Source organism: Corvus kubaryi, unplaced genomic scaffold (genome assembly GCF_017639235.1).
Source record: "Corvus kubaryi isolate FWS band 111438036 unplaced genomic scaffold, C.kubaryi_AGA036_p1.0 split1-131, whole genome shotgun sequence".
Classification (NCBI taxonomy): domain Eukaryota; kingdom Metazoa; phylum Chordata; class Aves; order Passeriformes; family Corvidae; genus Corvus; species Corvus kubaryi.
In genome coordinates, this window is record NW_024582073.1 from 3733288 (window position 1) to 3758695 (window position 25408).

The window sequence follows — 25408 nt, forward strand, 5'->3', positions numbered from 1 at the left end:
CTCCTCAGAGGAGTGCCTACCTCCTGCAGACACTTGTCCTTCTCTGGGATGAATTCACTCTGTGTGTCTGCTTTAGTTTTGTTCAATTAGAATTGTTGTCTTTGCTGCCTCTCCAACCTGCTAGAAACCTGCAGGTTTGGCATACATTTCTTACACTCCGATGCAGAGTAGCATACAGAAGTTTGTTTTAAAGTGTGATATCCTTTTTATGTATCTATATTTATATTATTGTTCAGAATTTTCCCCCACACCACTTAAAATTACTTTCATTGTAGTGCAATTATTGTGCACTCTTAACTGCCTCTTCATTTTTACAAAGCAAAATCCAGCTGCTGCTTGTAAGAACGAGCATAGAAAGTTTGTTATTTACAGTGAATAACTGCTGAAAATTACAGCAAATGCTGAGCTGACCTTGAAAAATGATCTTGTTGAGCTTTGATTTGCAGCTGCATTGGCAATACGAGATCATAATAGCACTTTCAAAAGCAGCACTTGGCAAGACTTTCCTTTGCCTGTTCAAAAATTAAATTTCCTTTTATTTTTTCTTTTTTTCTTCCTTCTTTTTTTTGTGTTCTCATGGAGATGCCAAGGTTTTCTTGGGATATGGAGCTGTAACTGTACTTCCAGTCTTCATTACAACTGAGGCAAAACTTTCAGCTGATTATGTGGGTTTGTGGGTTTTTTATTATACTGAGTCATAAATCCCCTAATAAATTACTTGCGTTCAGAAAACATTGCCCTACCTAGAGATTCTAAACTTACATGAAGTTTCTATTGTAACAGCATGTCCTGTCTAACATCAAAAGGACCACAGAGGTGAGAGAGAAGCTGTGAGAGCAAGGCCAGCCATACCCATTGAAAGGACAGCTGTCCTTACTGAAAAACAATATGCCATTGTCCTGTGCAAGCCCCCCTGGCAGCAGCAACAACAAAGCCAGCAATAGCATAGATTAACTGTTAAAAAAATGGTCTTATGCAGACTATCAAGTTCTTTCAAGTCACCTCCTTCACTTAAGTTCTCCCACGTTCTCTTGTGGACATTCTAAGATACAACTTTCCCAGTGGAAAAACTTACATCAGCAGTGCTAAAAAATACCAGTTGAATGTGCTCACCCTCTTTACTTGTACTTTCTACTTAAAATAGTGACGGGGAGACCTATGAATCAATTGGGTATCGTACAAGAGTTCTGAGAAGTCACCTATGTGGGTTGTTCCCACACAGAGCACATTTGATATGGGAGATTAATCAGTGAACCTTTGTCAGTTGCTTTGCTAAAACCGCAGTTTTCTGTAGAAAATACAGAATTCCTAGCATTTTGCAGAATTTGAATTCCTGAGGCAATTGTGGAAGCTGTGGATACCCTGTCCCTGGAAGTGTTCAAGGGCAGGTTGGACAGCTCTTAGGGAAACCTGATCTAATCGAAGGTGTCCCTGTCCATAGCAGGGGGCTTGGAACTAAATGAACTTTAAGGTCCTTCCAACACAAACCATTCTATAGTGCTATGAAAATGAGGATGTAGAACTCGTTTCTGTTGTTATAGAAAATTAATTAATTTCATAGAATTCATATAGTTCATTTTCTGTTAGTATAGAAAATATCTTTCTAGAAATTAATATCAGTCTTAATTCTTTTCCTCATTTCAGCTCATTCTTCCCAGTCTCCAGAAATTAAAAAATTCACAGGAAGTTACTGGGATCAGGAAAATTGTATGCAACTGCAGCAGTCTGTTCATAGATTGACCTTGTATTTCTGTGTGCCCTGAACAACCAGCAGCTTCGGGTGGGAGTTTTAGCTGTGCAAGGAATGCCAGATCAGGACCTGTATGACAGTCAGGAATCTGTGGAGTACAGTAAATAATATATATGTGTTTGCTGCTTCAGAGCTGAAGTAAATTTTCAGTTCTCTGCCAACATTGTTTCCTCCCCCTCACTCTCCCAGTTGTTTACCCAAATAATCTCCTAAGGAAAGGAGGCAGTATGGTCTCCACGCAGCTTGGCTTGCTTTCATTTCAAGCCGTATCTCATTAATGTATCAGTGTCAAACTTTTAAATAGCTTGATTAACAGCTAAGGAGATTAAAGGCTTTTTTTTTCATTCTTTCAGAGTTTTGGCATTTACTGACCTTTGTTCTTTAATGTGAGATATTAGTACTTTGATGGAGATTGCACATTTATTTTAAATAAAGCTAGCCTGAATTAGTTTGCGCTTCTGATGTCTGATAGGGAAGCTTGCATTTGCCTTTTTCTGTCTCCCATTGTTTCATCTCTGCTTTAACAATTTTTCCTCTATTCTGTATATGAACTTTCAGTTATCAAGGCTGCATGTCAAAAACTTGTAGATGAAAAGGAAGCACCTCTGGCATTTGAGGCGATAGCATGTGTTTACCTAAGAAGTACCAATCACTGGCATCTTGATGAGCTCAACTGAAGGCAGCTGGTTGTTTGAAATAACGCATCACTGGGAATAAGTGTCACTTTGATTCCATCTGTTTCTTTTCCTACAGATCTCCTTTTTCCAGTTGACATTGCTCTAGTCAAGCGAGAGCACGACTTTCTGGACAGAGATGCTATTGAGGCATTATGCAGGTAGGTGAATAAAAATCACACTGCGTTTTGAAACAAAACCCTTCCTGCGTAATAGAAAGTACCTGGAAAAAGCACAACAAAAAAAGACACAGGAAAGTTTGTGGTTTTCATTACAATACTTTATTGGGTTAAGTGATGTTTGGGGATCTTATTTTAAAAAAGGTTGGGAGGAGAGTAGCAGGAATCTTTGTGAAAGGGATTTCATAGGCATATTTTTTATTATTCTTCTTTGTTTGCTTTCCTTCCTAATTCCCAAATTAGTTAGGCATGTGAAAGTAGAACTGTGCTGGCTATAGCCATCTGCACATACAACTGCAGCACCAATTCCCACACAGGAATTGGGTTTTGGGAACAGTGTTAGCAAAGCGATGCTGGTGCACTCCATCACTCTCTTACCTTGGTGGACAGCTGTGTATACAAACAAAATGCTGTGTATACAAAGTGCTCTATATACAAACCCTCATGCTGGCCTCAGTGCATCACCCTGTGTAACATGGGTATGGCTGAAAGGGATAATGTAAGGGAATCTAATAGTTTATCACTACTCCAAAGACAGGCCTGCCCTCAGCCACATGCTCACATTAACTTATCTTTGTTGTTTATGGGCTCCTTCCACAAACCAGTTCAATTGGCTCACCCCACAAAAAGAGTCTTGATAGTCCTTTCCTGGGTGAGTAAAGCAAATCAGTGGAAAAGCATAATGAAGTTCACAGTAAGTGTGAAGAATGGGGCAGGACCCCACATCCAGCTGCAGAAGCAGGAGAAGGGGTAGGTAGAGAAAAAGAGAGAGCAAGACTTGCTGGTGTCTAGCAGGTTTTTTTTTTACAGAACTACAGCCCCAGCATTACCCGTTTGGTCATAAAAGCAATCACAATGGCCCCATCTGACATCAGCTAACATTAATCCATCCATCAGTTACCTCCTCTAGTGTGAGTCCACAATCTTAAATGGCAAAAGAAAAAAGCTTTAACTTCTCATATCTTCTATTACCTAGAAATAAGTGCAGTTTTATGGCCCCATCCTTCAGTATGGCAGCTTTCCAAACTGCCTGCAAAATGAATGCTTTTGGATACTGTATACATGGTGTCTGCAACTCTAAATGTCAGTAATTCTAATGAATTACAAAACCCTTTTAAGAATAGCTTTAAGTTAATAGTGTTCTCATGCCATCACTGCCATACTTGGAGGGGAAAGAGAGGGACTGGAATTTAAAGTTCTTCAGAAATATTTACAGGATTTTCAAACTAAGAAAACAGATTTCTTTGTCCAGTCATTAGGAGGGGAAAAATCTCATTAATGTTAAATTCATGCAAGATGTGCCTTACTTAAGTGTGGTACATCTATTCCACCAATATTTAAATCTGATCTGTTGGTCTACTTATTTGTGTTCCCTGGAACTTGTGAAGTGAATGAACAGAAAGTACAGCAATGAGAATAAATGCTGATTCCCAGAAGCATGGTCGTCCCTCACCAGGAAAACAAAATACAGTCAAGGCAGCATATTTTGCATTTGGTGCTCACCTCCAAGAATACTTTTTAACCCAGGATTAATTAATTATACAGGGAAAAAAAGGTAGCAGATTTTTTCTCTGATGAAAGTAGCAATGTGCACTCCATATCTCTGTGAGATTTGCTGTTAGTATGATACATAAAAACAGCACTTTTTCTGAACACCAAGGAAAGTAAAAAGATCTGTGTCCAATGGAAGTACACATTGTAAATTTTCTAATAAAAGTGAGAAAACCAAAATTATACATGTATATAGTTGTTTTGTGAACATAAGAATCCTGTAATAATGCTACTGATTGTAAAATAACAGATTTTTATTTTCAGATTGTTTTCTGTGTAATATGCATGTGTAATATTTATATGTAAGAATCCACTGGTCTTACTGTAGCTTGAGACAAAGATTTTAAGGGTTGAACTGTATCATTCTGAAGCCTGTGGCTTGCACATCAGAGTTATCTTTTACAAAATGACTTTAAAACTGACACTGAAGTATCTCCAGAAACATTCAGATACCACCTCAAAATAAAATTGAAGTAATTCAGTTAAGCACCTCAGATGTCTGAATTTGGCCTTTTACCTTGTGTGTTAGACAAAAGCAGTACATTATCACAACATTTTCACCTTTAGGGTTTTTTTTCCGCACCTCCTTGTTTAATTTTGCAAAGCCCACTAAAAACCGTGGAGAAGAACATCGTTTGGAATGCTGCCTTTCTGCCTGCAGCCTGGGTTTATTTTGACTCATGCCACGGTCAGTGTGTAAACAGGAAAGGGGTTTGCTCAGTAAAGACTTTGAACAGTTTCACAACTGTAAGTCTATCACCATTTCTTGACTGAAAATCAGAATACTTTGGGAGTTATTTGCACTTTCAGCACAGAGCCAAGTGAACGCTGTACACAGTGGATGGTAACAAAATAAGTAAGTGGTCTGTGCTGAGAATCTGCTTTCTATGTAACAGCCAGTGTTTCCCAGAATTTCTAATTAACTTGTTCTGATAACTGCATGTGAAATAATTGTATTAAAAAAGACTGTAGAAATCACAGTGACAGGGATTTCTTTTTTAAGTTTGAAGCATTTTAAATGATAGTTTACATCTGTACAGTATTGTTAGTTATCATTTAATAATCTTATTAATGTAAGCAGGAAAATTAAGCTAACTTTAACTCACCCCACTATGTTTTTTATGGAAAATGTTTCAAGTGGAAAGGGGGTTGAGACTTGAACTACAGAGATAGCATATGGCACTTAGTAACAGATGGTTAAGAAATGTCATTTAGTGATCTTACCATGAAATGTAGGGTTAAAAATCTAAGAGTGATGACCCTATTTTAATTTTCTTGGATGCTTTCTTAGTGACTGTGCAAACCAGTGCTGGCCTTGCTTTCTTAGGACTTTATGTAGATTAATGACTGGGAATTTATCTCCAGCAGATAACTGGCGGCATCATGTGCTGATGAAACTAAGTACTGAAACGTGCTTATCCTAGAGGTTGTTGCTAAGTACAAAATACATAGCAAACCATGATGGAAATCCTTTCAAATCTCCTTATGCATAGCTAGGAAACCGTTACACTATATATGCAAGAGGTTTCTTAAATCTTTTATCATCAGGACTTCTCATCCAAGAAATTGGTTGTAATGTATTCACTGTTTGTATCATTTGGTCTGTGGAGAGCTGGCCTCCTTTGCAGAACAACATGCAGATGAACCCCAGGAGCCAAAGTAGAGGCTGTCCACTGAGACAAGAAGTGTGATGAGTTAGTTACAGGTATAATGGAGCTGGAATTTGCTCTATAAGCAGAATTATGAATTTAGGTCCATCAAGAAAATATTTTAAACTTTAGAGCTAGATTACACAGTTCCTCAAATTCAAAATTATAATTTAAAATTCATAAATCTAGTATTCTGCATTGCTACTACCACTTTATTTGGGTGTGTGGGTGAGAACTTCTGTTAATAAGAACAAAATTAATTACCTGGGGTTACACCCAACATAGAACTGACTAGTACCTAGTTTAAAAAAGACTTCATGTCATAAACCCACATTTTAATTTAGAAGTTAGCTGTTCACACTACAGTTTTTCATAGTGAATATCTCATTCAGTTTGCCTCTCTTAAAAGAAGTTCAGGCTAAATTAGTTTGGCCGTTTCTGAGGAGAAGACTAGTAAAAATGCTTTCTGAGAGAAGCTCCAGTGTCCCATGTTTTGGGTGCAGCAGGTTCAGGCTGCCAGTGTAATTACCACTCAGGGCTGACTTGGGGTCTAGGACAGAGAGGCAAGTTCTGCTGCCTTGGTCATCCTCAGGAGGAAGGGGTTTGCAGAGCTGGGGTGAAGGAGAGTGAGAGCTGAGATAGGAGTCCATAGACAGTGAGGAAAAGTGATGTCTTGGAGATAGAATGCTCCATGGGAGTAACATAACATCTGGATGTGAAGATGTATAGAGAGGGCTGGCTCAAAGACATTTCTCTAAATGATGGCAAAGAATATTATCTTGTCATCCAGACAGTCATCTAGAGAGTGGCCAGGGTAGGAGGCATAGTCAAAATTGAGATTGAGACAGCCAGACAGTGAAAGTGGCTGTAACTGCTGTCTGCAGCAATCCTGCCCTTTCCCTCCCTCTCCCATCTTGTCTTCAGGAAGGTGTCACTGAGACAGGTTTGGGCAGAATAAGATGGAGCTAAAGAATGAGGCAGGTCTGCTGACTGTCAGTAAGGAAATGATAAGTGAACTTATACCTGGGAGTGGAGTTAACAAAGGAGAAGTTCCAGACCCAGAAGAGAAAATTGTGGTTTATTAACAGGCATCAATTTGATGAGAAGATCTGTTGAAAGTTAATGTGAGCTTATATGCTTAAAAAGTATTGCAAAGCATATGTGAAGGTTAGTGACAGTTGTATAGGTAAATCTCATCCTGACAAACTAAACTTTGTAAGCTTAGCTTTGCTGACTCACTAATGTGTTTGGAAGGCAATTTTGCATATTGCACTGTGTTTTCAGTGGTGTGTAGTTCAAGGACCTCGGCACTCCTGAATTTGAGCAAAAGTTGAAGCAGGACGTGTGATGTATATAATGGAAGTTGCTGACCTGAGACAATTGCTGGAGAGATTTAGATTTCAAAAGGGAAACTGGTTTGGAGATGCATCCATGTCAAATATGTAACAGAGACTTTATTTACCTCACAGCTGTTGAATTTAACCTCACTCATTGGGGGTTACCTTATCTTGCCTTCTTACTAATTTTTGTGAGGAGTGTGTCAGGAGATTTCTTTTTAAAATACCCTCTGTGACAATAAAGGTCTTTGCTCTACCCTTTTCCACCTATTTCAGGGGTTTTAGTTGAGTAGGAGAGAAGTCTGGGGATGTAATCTTTGTGAAATCAGAGATTGTCTTTATTAGTGGTCAGACAGGCTGGAGCTAGATAAAGCCTGATCCAGGGATTCAGTGGTAACTTCTCTCTGCATAAGCCAAAGGTTGCAACACTGTGAAATTTGTAAATTATTACACAATATAGAACTGAAACCAGTTTAATGTTTTCTGGTCTTGAGGTCCAGGACTTGAGAGGAGAATGTGTTTATAGCAGAGATGGAGGCAGCTTTCTGATGCTTGTGTGGCCTCTTGAAAAAAACCAAACAGTTTTTTGTGTAGCATGTAGATGGGACATTCACCCTTCACCCACACCGTAAATACAATTCCTCTGAATTCACTGGACTTGTGCATATGCCCACCAGCTGCAGCCAGCAGGCCTGAACCTTTTGCCTTCTAAATTCAGAACAAAGATGAAATCTGAATAAAAAGGAGAGATCTGGATAACTTTTCTAACCTGCCACTGCCCTACTATTTGACCTGTGGCAATTATTCCTGTTTCCCTTCTTCTCTGCTGTGTTATGGCTGGGTCTAATTATAGATCAAACTGCCTTTTCTTTTTTACTTCATGGCTTGCAGCAAAAGCATCAGTAGCAGCTTTCCCATTTTCTTTGATGGCTTCAGGATCGGGCCCTGTGTAAATACCATCTGCAGCCAATCCTGTGCATAAAAGGCAAGGGAAAAGAGAAGAAACTAGTAATTCTCCCTGTGCATACATTTTCTGCATTCAAGTACAAGCTTCATGAATCTGAGAAAATTCATTTGAAGCAATAGGGCACATCAGCGTTTCTTTTCTTTTTTAGTTTTTCAAAACTGCAGATACAGGCTCTTCTTCTCACTTTGCTCAGATGAATTATTATGTGAAAATTACATAACTTCCTTTGGAATGAATAAGGCTTTTTAAAGCTCAGCTTTGCTGCTGTTGAATTTGGGCTGTAGTCCAGTTAAAGGAAAGGGGTGGCCCTGCTCCTGTGCCGCCTTCCTGCACACACAACTCTTCACGCAGCTCAGGGGAAATTCAACTCCAAGAAATATTGAAAGGTTGGTTTTCAGCTCAGTTAGTTTAGCTCATCCAACCCCCAGTACAATCTCATGAGTGAAAGTATTGACACGGGACTAAATCATCACTTCCATGAAGCTGCTGCTTCAGTTTTTCTGCCTTCTCCATTCTGCCCAGCCTGTTTCTTCCTTTTGCCTTGCCATAGCACTGGCAGTTCTCTAACCACACTCTACCAGTACAGATGTTAGCTGAAGCATGTCCTTGGAGCAGTTTCTGGGGAGGCAAGGACATGGAGAAGGGCAGGAGACCACAGCAGCCTGCATTTAGCTGGGCTTAACCTCCCTTTGAGCTGTGTCATGAATAGCGCTGACTTTTGCTGTGTTTTAAGCTGCCTGTGTTCGGCCTTGCACACTGAATGTCTGGGGTAGAGCAGAGAAGACAGAAAATTTTTTGGTTGTTTTAGGGATACCTACCAGATCATTAGCTCGTTGAGGAATAGAGGAATGCTCATATGTATTCATACAGTACTCCAAGATACGCATCCAGACTGCTGTCATATTACACAAGGAGGCTGGTTAGCTATTGCTGCTGCAGCAATTAATTTTTGTTTAAATTTTAGTCCTTCAGAAAAATATTTTTATATGAAAGAGACTTTCCATTTAGAAAGCAGAAATTGGGTCTGTGTTCTGATTGGTTTTCTTTAAACCGACAAGTTGTCTTGTCCCAGGACTGTATTGAAAATAATCATTATTCAAAAAAAAAAAAGCATCTAGTAAGTGGAAAATACGTTTTCCTCTGGGAAATTTCAGCTAATAAAGTACGATTTTTAAAGCAGCATGCTTTTTTAAATATAGTCACATGTTTACAGTGTCAAATTGGAAGACTTTTCTGTTATTTTTAGTCTGTCAAGGTTGACTGTTTCAGGGTTTGGATGTCTGCTATTTAGAACAAATGTAATTATTACAATTCGTAGGATGTGATATACTTCTCAACTTAGTCCAAATTTCCATTAACTTCTCTTTACTTTGGTTCAGGTAATTGCAACAAATAGTCATCCATCGCTCCCTCTGAAGTTAGAGTACAGCCAAATGTAATGGGTTAATAGTTAAGTAAATTAGGGCTCTAATTGAAACTCTGCTTGTGGCTATTTGTATGCAGAGCAGTTTGGGGACAGCCTTCACAAAAGCTTTGAACTGGAATAGCCTGTGTCAAAACACTGGAGTATTCTCTTAATATGGTTTCCTTTGCTCCTTGCAGGCGCTTAAATACTTTAAACAAATGTGCAGTGATGAAGCTAGAAATTAGTCCCCACAGGAAAAGGGTAAGTTCATTTAATGTCTTCTGTTACAGCATTGTGTGTTAATAAAACTGAAAAATAACATCTAGCAGATTGTTTAGCTTCAGTTTAGGATTACACCTGAGTAGAACCTGGCAAGGACACAGTAAAAAAGTAAAAAATCTGCTTACATTTCTTCTTGTGCTGTCACTGAGTGAAAGCTGCAGGGCTTGGCAGCGGGTAAATGTTGTCTAGCAAACTTTTCCCTGGGATGCTGCTTTCAGTGTGAAAGGCACTGGACTTCTCTGCCAGTGAGGTTGTTGGTGTTGGAGCCTATTGTCTGCACTCAGACAAGACTGTATAGAGTAGGCTTGGTGGCCATGGTGAGCTGACCTTAATGTTAGATGACTGTCTTTGATCTCATCTTCAGTTTTGGTTCTCTGCCATCATGTTAGAATTGTATTTTATTGTGATGTAGGCAGGATCAGTTAGACTGTGCTTGGCCTGTAAAGGAAAGGATTAGGCACGTTGCTTCCTTTCCAATATCTTTTCAGAATACAACAACTACCTTTTCAGAAAGTTTGCATGTTTCCAGGGAGCTCAGCAGGAATTAGAAGTGTTTCCTGAATCTTCAGGATTCCTGTGGAGCGGGGTGAGAAATAAGAGAGCATCTACTGTAACTTCAGTAAGGTAGTACAGACTTGCTAATAAGGTACCACTCAATAGCTGTCTTAAAACTATGTGTGTCCTAGTAGGGATCAGTAACTGATACTGTCCCCTGGGATATGACAACTGCAGATAAAGATGACTGAGTTAAGGCAATACAATGCTGCCCTACCCTTAACAAGAATGCATACAAATGCTCTGAGGTTGTTTACCAGGAATTAATCCCCTCTTTCCCTATCTGTTTGAGGTATGTTGGAAAGAGCATCCAGGCTCCAGAAGATAACACTCTGAGGCAGCATATGTAGGAACGCCTTAAAAGTAGGGGTAGGCAGCTGGATTGCCATTTATGACCACCAGAAGATTTCTCATCCTTGTTCCTGAACCTTGCTAACACTGGAATGATCAGTGTTGGTATTAGAGGTCAGACCAGACCTGACTTCAGGTCCAAACCTCAGATCTTCCAGAGTCTGGATGTTACCTTTTGTTTCAGTCCTTCCTGAATTTCATTCACCAGCCATGTTCTGGCAGATGGACTTGGAACCTATTCCCTTTTGTTATTGATGTCAATAAATTCAGTACTTTAAAGCTTTTTAGTACTAGGGAAAAATTGTGCTGCCAGAAACATATGTTTCTTTATGTTTCCACTGACTTCTTTGCAAATTAAAATCACTTTATTGCACCTTTTTTTCTTCCAATCAAATCTCATTCACCACCAAACCGTCATTATTATCCACTGGCTGTTTCAGATGACTTTTTTCCTTCTGAAAACTTTAAATGAGCAAGCTAGAATTCTTGGGTTTTCATCTGAGTCATGGACAGAAGTAGTTTGCAGTAGCTGGGAAACAAAGAAAATGATGCTTGCTCTGTGTCTCGTGTATTTGGTCATAAAGAAATAAATACAGTATTTCACTTATTTTCCTGAGTTGCTGAAATGTCCTATTAAAAAAAAAAAAAAGAAAGAAAAGAAAAACTAGGAGGTGATCAGGATCTGAAGTATGCATACATAAACTACTTGAAATATGAATGATTTACTTGTTTTTCAGAGAATAAATGTTTGTATTCTTGGCACACAAATAGTTACAGTTTGGGGTATGCATATGTGTTTGTTTTTAAATTAAAGCAAATTAAACAAATGAAGTGAAATTCATGGAACTGGGTGGCAATTAGTCTAAACACCAAAGATTATTTTGTGGTTTCATGGTGTTATATTAAAATATCTTCACTGGTTTTATTTTTCCGATGTGAAACTTTCCATATATTTGGAAGACCAAATATATCAGGATCATTCCCTTTCAGTATTTAGATTAAAAGATTGTAGGCGTAATTGATGTATGTGTAATTGTACTCGAAGCATTACTCATACATCAAACATGTTATTTACAATTTACTTACGTGCTTCGCTGTCAGTGAGCTCTTGCTGCTCACTATCTACGTGTGTTAAAGTTTGCCTGAAGCTAGCCTGAATTCACAGGACATTCTTAAAATGTTAGCTGCTAGCCTGTGGGAGGAAGAGTGGACCAGGTAAGAGCCTGGAGCCATCACACTCTTGCAGTGCAAGGGCTTCTTTTGCTGTCTCATCAGTCACAGTGAGGAGGCTGTTCAGTTCCCAAATGGGTAAGGAATTAAGCCACTAAAATTCAGAATGTATGAGAAACATCTCGTAATTGCAAAGAGGAGTATAAACATATAGCCACTATCAACAAAGTGTAGCTTTGGAGAGAGTCCAGAGGGACCCCAACCTCTGACTGACTCCAGTTTAAAATGTTATGCATGCCAGGAATTTCCATTGATGTGAGGGCTATCCACTGTGACCAATTAATTAAAAGTCTATGGATACTAGGGTTTTTAAAATAGAACAATTTAAAGTAGATTGTATTGTTTGTTTCTTTTTATGAACAGAGTATCTTTTGTATTTAAAAACCGTTAAAATATATTGCCTGTACCATGTTATCTTTTCTCGTGACAGGCTTTATGGCCTAATCTTCCTCTCCCTGAAGTAAAAGACTGTTTTCTCTTTAAATTCAGTGGGAACAAGGTCATGCTTAAAGCAGTTTAGTGGACATTGTATTTAAATGCAACCACCTTTGCTGTTTGAGCAGTTTGCAAGCAATACTTTCAGGGTTCTTCTTTGCAGAGTGAAGATTCAGATGAAGATGAACCTTGTGCAATAAGTGGCAAATGGACTTTTCAGAGGGACAGCAAGAGGTGGTCGAGGCTTGAAGAGTTTGATGTCTTCCCTCCAAAACCGGACTTGAATATCCCGTCCCCAGAAGCTCCTCATCTTACGAACGCTGCAAGCCGTGAGAGCGTGCTCACAGACCTCAGCGAACGCCAGGAGGTGGCTTCTATTCTGAGCATCAGCAGCACCAGCAGCCACCAACCAACCCTGCAGAGCGAGGCGTCTACCACCAGGACAAACTCAGTAGTGAGCGTTTGTTCATCGAGCAATTTTGTAGCCAACGATGACTCATTCAGCAGCCTGCCCTCGCCCAGGGAACTGAACTTCAGCTTCAACACAAAAGCCAATGAGAAGAATGCCAAGTCCAAGACAAAGAGCCTGCTCAAGAGAATGGAGAGTCTTAAAATCAAGAGTTCTCACCATGGCAAGAGCAAAGTTCCTTCAAAGCTTGGCCTGATTATTAGTGGGCCAATCCTGCAGGAGGGCATGGATGAAGATAAGCTGAAACAACTTAACTGCGTGGAGATTTCCGCCCTCAATGGCAATCACATCAACTTCCCTATGGTACGAAAGAGGAGCGTCTCCAATTCCACCCAGACCAGCAGCAGCAGTAGTCAGTCTGAGACGAGCAGTGCTGTCAGCACACCCAGTCCTGTCACACGAACACGCAGCCTCAGTGCCTACAACAAAAGGGTGGGCATGTACCTGGAAGGCTTTGACCCCTTCAATCAGTCAACGTTCAGTGATGTGATGGAGCAGAACTTCAAGAACCGGGGCAGTTTTGCAGAAGACACCGTGTTTTTTATCCCTGAGGATCATAAGCCTGGCACTTTTCCCAAAGCACTCTCCAATGGCAACTTCTCCCCGACAGAAAGCAACACCTCTGTTAACTGGAGGACAGGGAGTTTCCATGGACATGGCCACCTCACCCTCCGGAGGGAAAACAGTGGCGACAGCTCCAAAGAGCTAGGCATGGGAAAAAGGCGCAACTCCTCCAGTTCGGTGAGCAGCCGCCTGAGTATTTACGACAACGTGCCAGGTTCGATCCTGTATTCCAGTACAAGCGACCTGGCTGACCTCGAAAATGAAGACATATTCCCAGAACTAGATGACATCCTATACCATGTCAAAGGGATGCAGAGAATAGTGAACCAGTGGTCAGAGAAGTTCTCAGATGAAGGGGACTCTGACTCAGCACTCGACTCCATCTCCCCATGTCCTTCCTCTCCAAAGCAGATTCACCTTGATGTAGATAATGATCGAAGAACACCAAGTGACCTTGACAGTACAGGGAATTCACTGAATGAAACGGAAGAGCCCACAGGGATCCAGGACAGGAGAGACTCTGGGGTGGGTGCATCGCTGACACGGTCCAGCAGGTGAGACCATGAGCATTGGGACTTGGGGTGTCCTGGGAATGTCCCCTCCAGACCAAGTGGCTCTATAGTAGCTGCACCACACTTAGTTAAGGTGCAGTAGAAGCTGTGGCCATTCAAGCACACGTGTTGTTCCATTGCTTCCCAAAACCATTATGGGGAAGGGAAGTATTTGTGCAAGACTTTGTGGTTCCTACAATTCATAGTTGTATGTTTGTATGTTGAGCTTGAGTTGTCATTGAAAAAGCAATGTTAAGGCAGTTTTGGGGCACAATAATTCTTCAAACTGAAATGGTCCATGGGAGGGGAGGGCCATCAGGTAGGATTAATCACTTTTTATGTTGGCTAGGAGAACCAAGAATAAGTGTGTTCTGGTTTGTGTCAGTCTGTAGTAAAAGCCTTGACTTTTAGACTACTTCAAAAAATTGCATTTTTCAGTAGCAGGCTGTTTCTAATAGCATGCTAGGGCACTAAATCTGTGGGGAAAATGAGGCTTGTTTACTTTCTCTTGATCACTGTAGCACAGTGGGAGACTGGGGGAGTTCTAGTGGCCTTCAGATTCTGCTGGGAGTTTTACAACAGGATGGATGACTGTATTTTGTATTGTGAGTAGAGCAAGGATTTTAATTCTTTCTAGCTTTGTTTCCAGTTTTCCTTAAAAGTGGTGCAAATCATTTAGTTATCTACAGCTGCTTGTATAGACTTAAAAGGACTTTTAGAAGTGCGGAGTTCCTATTTGATGTGTCTTAAAAATTCATGCCATTTTTTCTTAATGGAGTTTTTTGATTCCCATTGCCGTAATACTGAAAGGACTTCGGAAGAAGAGTGTTGGAGCCCTTGGAGGATATCTGATAGGGCAAGGCTGTGTAGCTAGCACTGAGCTGTGGGTCAGCTCAGAGTACACATTCCCATCTGAAGCACATGCACATGCTGCATCACACCAGGTGAGGCAGAAACACTGCTGGCTGATGCCTGTGAAATCTCAGAAGAATGCAGCTGCCAAGGGCAGGGATCTCAGCGGTACATTTGCAGTAATTCCTGCACGTGTCTTGCAGAGACATTTCAGTAACCTGCCCTTTCTCTGTCTCCCATCTTCTCCACAGGCACAAGCTAAGGTGGCACAGCTTCCAGAGTTCCCACCGGCCCAGCCTCAGCTCGGCATCACTGCAGATCAACTGCCAGTCTGTGGCACAGATGAACCTGCTGCAGAAGTACTCTCTCCTGAAGCTGACTGCTCTCCTGGAGAAGTACACACCTTCCAACAAGCATGGTTTCAGCTGGTAAGGACACAGCACTGTGTATAGAGAGCCCAACTATGCAAACATGACAGTTGTGCTTGTCCCAAGCAACTTTTGGAAAGATGCAATGAATCCCTCCAATCCCTCTTTTTCCATATTTGCACTTCTTCCTCCAGCCTGTGCTGACAGTGATTTGTAGTTTCCTAAGACAGGGCTAAAATCACTAACCCTTTACATAAGTGTAATCCTATAAGACTTGAGAGATGTGTTTATGGGGACATGTGGGGGAACCAAAGCAAATGAAGTACAGACCAACTTTCTGAATGGGAAGATGTTCAGTATCTATAGCAAAAGAAGGACCACTTGTTTATTGAGGCAGTTAGCAAGTAGTGGCATAAATTGCTGCCAATCTTAACTTTTCTTCAGTTATTCTTAAATATTTGCATTATTCCCTTCACATAATTATGTAATTAAATAATGTAAATTTCTCTTAATTCTAGTATCTCACTAGTCAAAATTTTTTTTCCCTTTTTAAGGCACTATAAATCAGTTAGCTTGCAAAAGAGATGGAGAGAAGAATACAGGTTGGGAGAACCATGGAGTTTTTTGTAGGCAGCAATTTCTGCTGTGGCCAGGTGTTTGTAACCCAGTTTAGTATTTTTTGTCAGAAGAATGAAATAGAAAGCACTTTTATTACTGTATCTGCAGTACAGCCTGTGTAACCTTCAGGATGCAATGGACGCAAATAAAATTTTTCTTGTCCCTACCACAGGCCAGCCTCCTCCCTTCCCCAGGAGTCATAGAGAGTATTTAGCTTTGGCATCAAAGTACCTCCTGTTCAAAGGCTGTTATTATGTCAGTCTTTCTAAATACAGAAGTTGTTTGTTCTGAAAGACAGAAATAAGTATTGACCAGTTATCCCTGCATGCTTCAGATTCTCAGTGGAGATCGCAATGTGTTTTTTCACATTCCATTGGCATGTTTTTTGACAAAGCAAGTATTATTCATACATGTATCAATAATGCTCTAAACTTAACTCTGTGGCAACACAAATTGGTTCTGTTTTATTATGTAACAGATTAGTCAGCTGTAAACCCAATGCACTGTTTGTATAGCAGTACTATATGTTAAAATGTTAAATGTCTCCCTGTTTTCAGTGCTACTGTGTCCTGTTAGTTGTCACACTGGATATTAGCTTTCCTCCCTGTTTAGGAAAATGACCTCAATATTTTCACATTTTTGTGCCTTTTTTTTCCCCTTTATGAAACCAATACTCTGGGGGACCCAGGGGTAAATCATTCTTTTGTGTTTAGTAACTTTTTCCTTGGAGTCATAAGCAGATGGAAAGGCCTCTCAATGAAACTGGAGTGGGAGGTGGGGGTAACAAAAGTCACCGGCTAACAAGGAGGGGGGTCCCTCAAAAGGGTTGTTTATAGAGCTGAAATTTTTAGCTGACAAACTCAAATGTATTACATCAGTTTCCTGCTGTTCTGCACACTGGTGGGTGGTGGACCCAGTTTGAGGACTTTGCAGAACAAGTAGTTGACATACAAAAGCTCATTGTTCAAATGCCCATCTTTCCTGAAACCTAAAGAAGTAGTGTTATAAGGGGTCACTGACTGCAAGATTTATTTTGACTCTTTTGCAATTCAATCTGGCCCCTGCAGTTTTACCCTGTAGCTTTCGTTCTCCTAACATTGATGGAGTAGCACCACATTAATACTTAGAGGCAGCATACTGCCCCAAATGTCAAGCCTTTCTCTTAGAGAAACTCTTGTTTTCTTTCCTCTCACCCTTTCCAGCCCTGAATGGATTAGCTAATTTATACTGTCACCATTGTTCATGTCACTAAAAGTGTTTCACTTACTTTCTGAATTACTGGAAATACAGAAGATAAATAGTCAACAGAGGTTTAATTTAATGTGTCATTCCCTTTGCTTAAATAGGGCAGTACCAAAATTTATGAAAAGAATAAAGGTGCCAGATTATAAAGACCGAAATGTCTTTGGAGTACCACTGCAAGTGAATGTGCAGCGCACGGGGCAGCCTCTTCCCCAGAGCATTCAGCAAGCCATGCGATATCTCCGCAACCACTGTCTGGATCAGGTGCGTTTTGCTAGGCTCTTATTCCACATGCATGCACCACCCAAAGCCCAGCTTTCCATTGGTTTTTATTGTTCCTGGGTCAGACTGAAAAAGGTAGACTCAAAACAGGACAAAACAGATAATTAATTCATGGAAAGCTTTCCACAAAATTAGAACCCATACTTAAGCTAAAGAGCATGCTTGGATTTCAGATTTTCTGGATTCATTATAAATGTATTTACTGTTATATGTATATATAGGTTGGGCTGTTTAGGAAATCTGGAGTCAAATCAAGAATTCAGGCTTTACGTCAAATGAATGAGAGTTCCACAGACAGCGTCAACTACGAAGGCCAGTCTGCCTATGATGTAGCAGACATGTTAAAGCAATTCTTCCGTGATCTCCCTGAGCCTCTCATGACCAACAAACTCTCCGAGACCTTCTTACAGATATACCAATGTAAGTAGTGAGACTTCTGCAGCAGACCGCAAATGGTCGTTTGTGTAGCAAGGGTGGAACTTTGTAACACTGCTGCTTTGGGCACTACACGTGTGTCCTATGTTGGTCTTTGCCTTTCTCCAGTGACTGTCACAGTTCAGGCTGCCTCATAAGGAATGGATTTTTTGTATTGTAGTTTTGTAACAATTTATAGTACAAGTTCTTTTAATTTCACCTTTCTCTCTAGTTCAGGAACAAATATAAATCTTCCATCACTTGCTCTAAATTTTCTTCTCTTCTTTGACCATACTTGATATTATGGTTTGAAAATAAGCCTCATCTAATGTGGCTAAGTAGACAAGCAGAGGAAACACTACATGAAGAGAATTTGGGGCTTTTGAGGGGATTGACAAGGCTACCAAAAATTTTTGTTTTCTTATAATTCATTTTCTGCTATCCTTCACCTCAACTGTTTAAAAAGAACCTCTAAGTGGTAAGCTTTTCTATTACCGACTTGTAGCTACTTTAAAGATAAGTACCATAAACACAAGTGTTCAGAGTAAATCACATAAAAAATGGAGTTTATCAATGCTTTTGAAAAAGAAATAATTACAAAAAGGTCACAGGAGTTTCCTTCAGAGCTCCATGGGTGGAGATGATGTTTTAAAATATCATACAGACCATTTTTTCAGTGCACGCTTTTGTGTGTTTGGATTCCCAAGCAGGTTTATGGAGAAAATTAATTAGGCTCTCCACTTCCATGCATATTAAACAGCAGCCCTGTGGGTTTAGAGCCAAAAAAAGTTTGACAGAGCATTGCAGGAATATCTGTTCCTTTCCTTTTGCAGGCGGTAGGTCTGAGGAATTCCCAGAGGTGGTCGGGAAGTATTATCTCTCTGTAAAGCAAAGAGCCTTAAAACAGCTGTAAATTTTGCTTCCCTGCAAACGGCAAAATTTCCCTTTGCTTTGGTGCTATGCACCAGGCTGCACACTGGAATGCATGGGGCTTAAATGTGCTTTGAGCTGATTGAGAGGAGAGCATGGAAAACAGAGGATTTTTGCTTATAACTGCTTTCTAAACTTACTTGCTAGCCTTACAAAGTTGCTGAAGCCCAAAGCAAATACCAGTTAAATATCTGGGGAGTACCATGTGTATTATGAGACATGCAGTGAGGGTGGTGGGCTGCTGCTGATGATATAAATGCTCCAGGACACAGACTCTGATGTTGTCTTCAGAGGTGGCTTATTGGAAATCCCTTTATAAGAAGCAGATCTGGTCTGGGTTATTTCATTTTCTGTTCCTTTCAAGTTTGAAGGAGAAAGCTTATATAAAAGACACATCAAATTTTTCCAATGGCTGTTTGTTGTTCGTAACCAAGGAGCTGTTTAATGGTATGGGGCTTCACAGCGTTGACTTTCTTTTTCCACCACATGACTTTGAATGATCTGCTCAATAAAGTAACCCTCTGTGTTCAGTAAAGCACTTTCTGGATATTTTATGACATCACTGCTGAAAAGGTTTGCTAGCTAATTTATTTAATTAATTTACCTATTCTAAAATGCATTCATGTTTTAAATTTCTTTGCAAGCCAAAGAACTTCTAAATTGGCTGAACTCTGTTTGCTTGTTCCCTGCCTGACTCCAGGCTTCTGTCCTTTTAGTGCATCTGTGGGAGCATGTAGCTGTTGAAGCTAAATCTAAAATTAACTCTGGCCTAGGCACAGCTTCTTGCTTGCATTTCTTGTGAGGCAGGAAATAGCTGAGGGTAGTTAAACTAGCGGGTTAAAAAAAATTCCTTCATGTTTCCTACAAATGGTATGCATCCTGAAGGAAATCACTTCAAACTCGAGTCAAATATTTGAAGCTGGAGTTTGCTTTGGGATGTATTCATGCTGTGTGTGTGGAAAATCAATGGGCTGATGAGAGAATTACTAATATTATGCAGATGTGCCAAAGGATCAGCGTCTCCAGGCTATCAAGGCTGCCATTATGCTTTTACCTGACGAGAACAGGGAGGTCCTCCAGATTCTTCTCTATTTCCTGAGTGATGTCACAGCTGCAGTGAAGGAAAACCAGATGACACCAACAAACCTGGCCGTCTGCTTAGCACCTTCCCTCTTCCACTTGAACACTCTCAAAAGAGAGAATTCTTCCCCAAGGTACGTTTCTGGGAGCAGGGCTCACTGGTCCCATAGCACAGCTGGCAGGATGTGCAAAACAGGCACGGTCTAGGATTGATCCTGTCAGCTGTGATCACCTCGGACACCTCAGAGAGCACCGGCTGTAGAACAGTTATGGGATCCTACCTTTTGTTGGAGATTTTTTAAAATATAAACAAGTTCATAAGATGGAAAAAAATAGGGGTAGAAGGAGGGAATTCCAAAGAACAGGTTTAGAAAGAGTAGCAAGAGAAGCTGGCAACACCATGCCATTATTTGGTACCAGGCAGCACTGCTCTAAATTACGAATTACTCTAAATTTGGGAATTCTACTGTTTTCTTCCCAAAAATGTCTCTTGCTCTGCAACAAATAACTGGATTTGTGTATGTGTGTATGTGTGCTCTTTTCCCCTGTGAAGGGTGATGCAAAGAAAACCAAGCCTGGGAAAACCCGATCAAAAGGACCTAAATGAAAATCTGGCTGCAACCCAAGGGCTAGCTCATATGATTGCTGAATGCAAGAAACTCTTTCAGGTAAAACACCTGTTTACAAAACTGATGGGTGGAATATTGATCAACATGTCTTAGATCTGCTGTATAATGGAAAGCTAGGAATGTCTCTTTATTTTAATGGAGTTTAGCACATGATAAGTAGCTTTTTAAAAACCTTTGCACCCTGATCTGTGGGCATACATGAATTAGAAGTGGTGCCAGAAGAGAAGAGAGTTGTTCTGTTGGCACCGGTGCTCTAAAGTCAGGAGACACTTGTGGGGTTTGGCACATTTTTGTTGCATCCGAACACTTGAAATACATTTTCAAGTTTTTATTGCGCAGCCATGAGGATCTGTGAACCTCAGCTCTAATTACAAAGCAAGAAGCTATTTCCAGGAATTTCAGTGCTCATTTTATACTTAAATTCCCAAGAGTTAGCAAGACAGGCCACAAAAGCATCCTGGAATGTAACACTGTCAAACCATAGGTTGAAGGGTCTGTAGGAACTAAAGCACGGTCCCTCTAGGGCCTGCGATGGAGAACCAGACAAGCCGAGTCCTGGTTTTCCTCACAGTCATCAAATCTTTTCAGAGCCCTCAACTGAAGACGTGCCTGTCTCTTTTCTTGCAGCTGACAACTGTTCCCTTCTTCCTTCAGTTTGCAGGATAAACTGTGCTGTGGGAATGAATCTAGTTGTGTAGTAAAGGGGGATACTCTACAGAATAAAATAAGACACCCCATAAAAGAGAGACTAATTTGAGTTAAATCAAACTCACAAACATAATTTTGGCATTTCTGCTTATTGATTGCTCAACCTGACACATGCACATCCCATCACTTACAAAGCTAACATACACAGCTCCCTGTGGCTATTGGACTTCCAGACTAACACAGTGATCTGGGGAGAGAGCTGCAAGAGGATGATTTCACCCTTGTCATCCCTCAGATACCTGAAGAAATGAGCAGGGGTCGGAACTCGTACACAGAGCAGGACCTGCGTCCCCTCAGCCTGGAGGAGCTCCGGGGCAGCAGTAGCAACACTGAGCCCTCCGACTACCACTGCTACCTCCAGGACTGCGTGGATGACTTACTCAAGGAGATGAAGGAGAAGTTTAAAGGCTGGGTCAGCTGCTCCACATCAGAGCAAGCAGACCTGGCATACAAGAAGGTATGCACCCTGTCACTCACACCACAGCTCTGGGTCTTAGCTCACTTGTGACATAAGATATTATAGAAGGTTCAGTACACATCTTTACTTTGCAGATAGATATTAGGAAAAAAATCTTAATCTTTTGATGCAGTTGCACATCATATAAAAACACTGTTGTCTTTCAGCAGTAGCTTGCTAACATGCACTGATTTGTGTTCTTCTGTTTATCCAGCCCAGGAATGTTCACTGTATTGAATTTACACACCTTCACTCACACATGCAAAGCCTTAACAAGCTGAGTCACTATGCAAGCAGTAGGAAGTTTCTAATCTCTGATCTTGTACAGCTCAGAAATAGCAGATGGAGAAGTGTTTCAACAAAATTTTTAAAAAATAAACTTGAAAAAGAAAGTGTAAGGAAGAGGAAAACTAAGGAGTCTGCTAATTTTCCCCAGGTATGTGAAGGTCCCCCACTCCGATTATGGAAAACTACCATTGAAATCTCAGCTACACCAGAGGATGTTTTAAATCGTTTACTTAAAGAGCAGCATCTTTGGGATGAAGATCTTATAGAGTCAAAAGTAATTGAGCCTTTGGATAGCCAGACAGATATATACCAGTATGTCCAGAACAGCATGGCACCTCATCCAGCCAGGGACTTTGTAGTCTTAAGGTAAGACTTTCATATGCAATGATGTTTATATCCTACACATATGACAGCCTTGACTATTTCTTTATAATGTCAGCTATACTGGTAAATATCTATTTGTGCCTAATTTGAATTCTTATTAGATGTTTGCATTACTGTTTGTCAAATAAAAGATTTTTGGTTTTCTTCTTTTTTCTTAGAACATGGAGGACAAACTTCCCCAAAGGAGCTTGTGTGCTACTAGCAACCTCAGTGGACCACGACCGGGCACCCATGGCAGGTGTTAGAGTCAATGTGCTTCTGTCGAGGTATCTGATTGAGCCCTGCGGGTCAGGAAAATCGAAACTTACCTACATGTGCAGAATTGATTTAAGGTAGGAAATCCCACTTTGTCCTTTGGAGGTGGTAAATTTTCTTGCATAGTTTCAGTGTGGTCAGTGGAAAACTTAGACAGTTCAACAGACTTTAGCTTGGCCAGTAGAACATCCTTCTCAAAGACAAGCACACAGGTCTCTGAGATGCCACAGAAAGTTGGCTTCAGAGCACATCTGGCAGCAGGTATAGTTTGTTTCATTAGAAGCCTCCAGTATGTGCTCCACCATCACTATTGATATACAACCCCACCCCTTCCTCTGACAGTCATATCTGGATGCAAGGACATGTTAATTTTAATATTAGGGTAGTAAAGAGGACCAGGCTGTCACAAAACTTTCCATAACTTTCCCTTACTGTGGCAAACTTGGTTTTGAGCAAATCTATATATTAGTACGGTTGAGCTGCGCACTAAGCAGAACTAAGGAGATTTCCTAGTCAGGCATTTAACCAGCCAGATACATATTTGATTGTGACTAAGAAAATACATAAAGTCACTGATACCTTCCTTTTCATTACTTTTTCCTGCACGCAACAGGGGCCACATGCCAGACTGGTACACCAAGTCTTTCGGACACTTGTGTGCATCAGAAATTGTTAAGATACGAGACTCTTTCAGTCAGCAGAATCCTGAGAGCAAAGAAGTAAAATCCAGGTGACTACTGAAGAGGAACAGCCACGCGCTTCACACCTCAGCAACGCAGACATTACCCAAAACTGAGACCTGCGCGCTGCAGACCAGACCTGTGCTCCATCTACAAGTCGTGTCGTGAAGGGATGACAGCGTGAGAACTTGACTGTGAGCATTACTATAGGACTGTGGCCATACCATACACTTTAAAGCTGCTTCCTGTCTGTGTAAGGTCTATAGTGTAGGCCTCGACTGGAATACATAGGAGAACTGTGCAAAAAATAAAAATTTAAAAAAAAAATGTCTATTAGATGGTTTGAATTGCTTCTGAGAAGCAAATTTCTTTAAATGCAAAATATATTATGAAATATGGTGAAGGCTCATCATTCCCATGTGAAATACTTAGCTTTATGTACATACTCATGTCATTTTATTTGTAGTGCATTGAGGGACTGGTGTATCCACTGGAATAGTTGGTACTCTTCAATATGTTCTCACTGAGATAAGCAGAGAAAGGTTTGCACAGAGATTAAAGTGTGAATGAGTGTGACAATGATTGAAAGGATAGAAGAAGTCAAACTTGAAATGTGTCTGGTACACTGATAGGCAACCAGAATGGATTTTAGTATGCTGGATACAGTTCAACCTTGAATGGGACTCCCCTGTGGACCAGGAGTAGCCATCCTTCAAATGTGCTAGTTGTGCCTTTTCCTCAGCTCTAAGCTTGTTGAAAACCCTAAGCAGATGTTACAAGAGGCTTGCTTCAGCTACTGTCCACTCCTTATCCAGATGATCTTTTAGGAGTGATGACCAATTCTATAGCAAATTTAAGTAAATATACTTTTGAGCAAAGTACCAGCTTAGAAATGAAATGCCTGCAACAGTGAGGAGAGCCAATAACATCAGTCGTTTAAAAAAACTCAAAATGTCTGTTGCTTTTACTCCTACCTGCATTATCTATAGGTGTTTTAATGAGCTTTTATATATTTTATTGTATTCTAATGGCTCAAGAGGAAAAAAGTCAACACTGGAGTTGTGGTGACAGGAGGTGGCAGGACTCCTGCAGTAGCAGCTGGGGTGACTTGGCTAGGGAGGGTCACACAAGCTCTTTCCCTTACTCTCCCTCCTGTGCCTGTTTTCCTAAAAGCTGCATGTTAACGTGAACAGAACCTGCATGTGAGCAGTTTGGAGGGTTATATTAGGGGCCAGAAAGGAGGGAGGGTGCAGTTTTGTCTTTGGTTTTGTTTTGTTTTAAACCCTTTGGGATATTTCCCCCTTCTTGAGAATCAGCTTGTATGAACTGTAGGAAGTCCTGAGGTCCTCTGGAAAGATGTCTTTCTGTAGGTTTTACTGTAAAGGTAAAGATTTGTTTTCAAGGTGCAGTATTAAGTGATAAATGTGTTTTGTGGCTAGGGTATGAATGAGTTGCAAGATGGAATTTTGACTGAGACTTTTTTACCATTGTCAGTATTATTTTAAGCTTTTTGATGAAGATTTTTTTTTATAATGGCAAATAATGTAGTACTTCCAGTAACAATGTTCCTCATGAGTAGGAAAATCTTGTATATTCTTCTACATCAAACACTTCTGAATTTGTAAAATTGTATGTTGTACATACCATTCTATTGTAAACATGTATACTTGCCCACAGTGTACTGTCAAACATAGATTAAGCATGATAAAGATTATTTAAAATATACCTGTATTTATACCTCAGATATTCTTTTTGGGTTTTTGTACCTCAAGTATGTTTTCTATTGTAAATGTGCTTTACATGAGTATGATCTACACGAGAGAAAGGAAAATGTTTAACTTGCTATAGATGTCTGTACAGAATATACTCAATAAGTGCACTATTAAATGTTTAAAATTGGATATTCATAATGAGTTTTATTTTATTCTGCATTCTTCCTTCCACTGTTATACCCAGAGGGGGAGGTGTTTTTCTTACTTCTGGTTCTTTACATACTACAGCCAACAGCGGAGCCACCCCTGCCCTCTCCTAGACTGATATTTTTAGTATTGTTAAAGTCAGGTACTAAAGCAACTGCAAAGTTTTTGGAAGACAGGACATCACAATGACAGATAGCTGGACAGAAACATTCCCTAGTCAATTGCTTCATACTTCTATAATGAGAAGAAACCTCTGGTTTGCTCCTGTCTTATAGAAAGGTATGCTTGAATTTAACAGGGTGGAAAGCAGCAGTATGCAATGCTGGAAAATAATTCATTGCTTTCCTATTTTC

The 25408-nt window shown here is 40.4% G+C and overlaps 1 protein-coding gene across 10 annotated transcripts in view; it reads left to right on the forward strand.

Annotated features, from left to right (window-relative positions):
* The window catches only part of DLC1 (DLC1 Rho GTPase activating protein), a 221605-nt gene extending 196568 nt beyond the window's left edge, over positions 1 to 25037 (forward strand). For 8 of the 10 annotated variants that reach the window (XM_042052884.1, XM_042052882.1, XM_042052883.1 and 5 more), the window contains 12 exons: positions 2504 to 2585; positions 9710 to 9773; positions 12529 to 13952; positions 15053 to 15229; positions 17134 to 17293; positions 17533 to 17731; positions 19656 to 19869; positions 20289 to 20403; positions 21308 to 21529; positions 21966 to 22183; positions 22360 to 22533; positions 23070 to 25037. In XM_042052884.1, the coding sequence (XP_041908818.1) occupies positions 2504 to 2585; positions 9710 to 9773; positions 12529 to 13952; positions 15053 to 15229; positions 17134 to 17293; positions 17533 to 17731; positions 19656 to 19869; positions 20289 to 20403; positions 21308 to 21529; positions 21966 to 22183; positions 22360 to 22533; positions 23070 to 23190 (3170 nt within the window). In that variant the 3' untranslated portion in view covers positions 23191 to 25037. The other 2 variants (XM_042052886.1, XM_042052891.1) reach the window with 2 other exon arrangements.
* Positions 25038 to 25408: the final 371 nt, after the last annotated feature.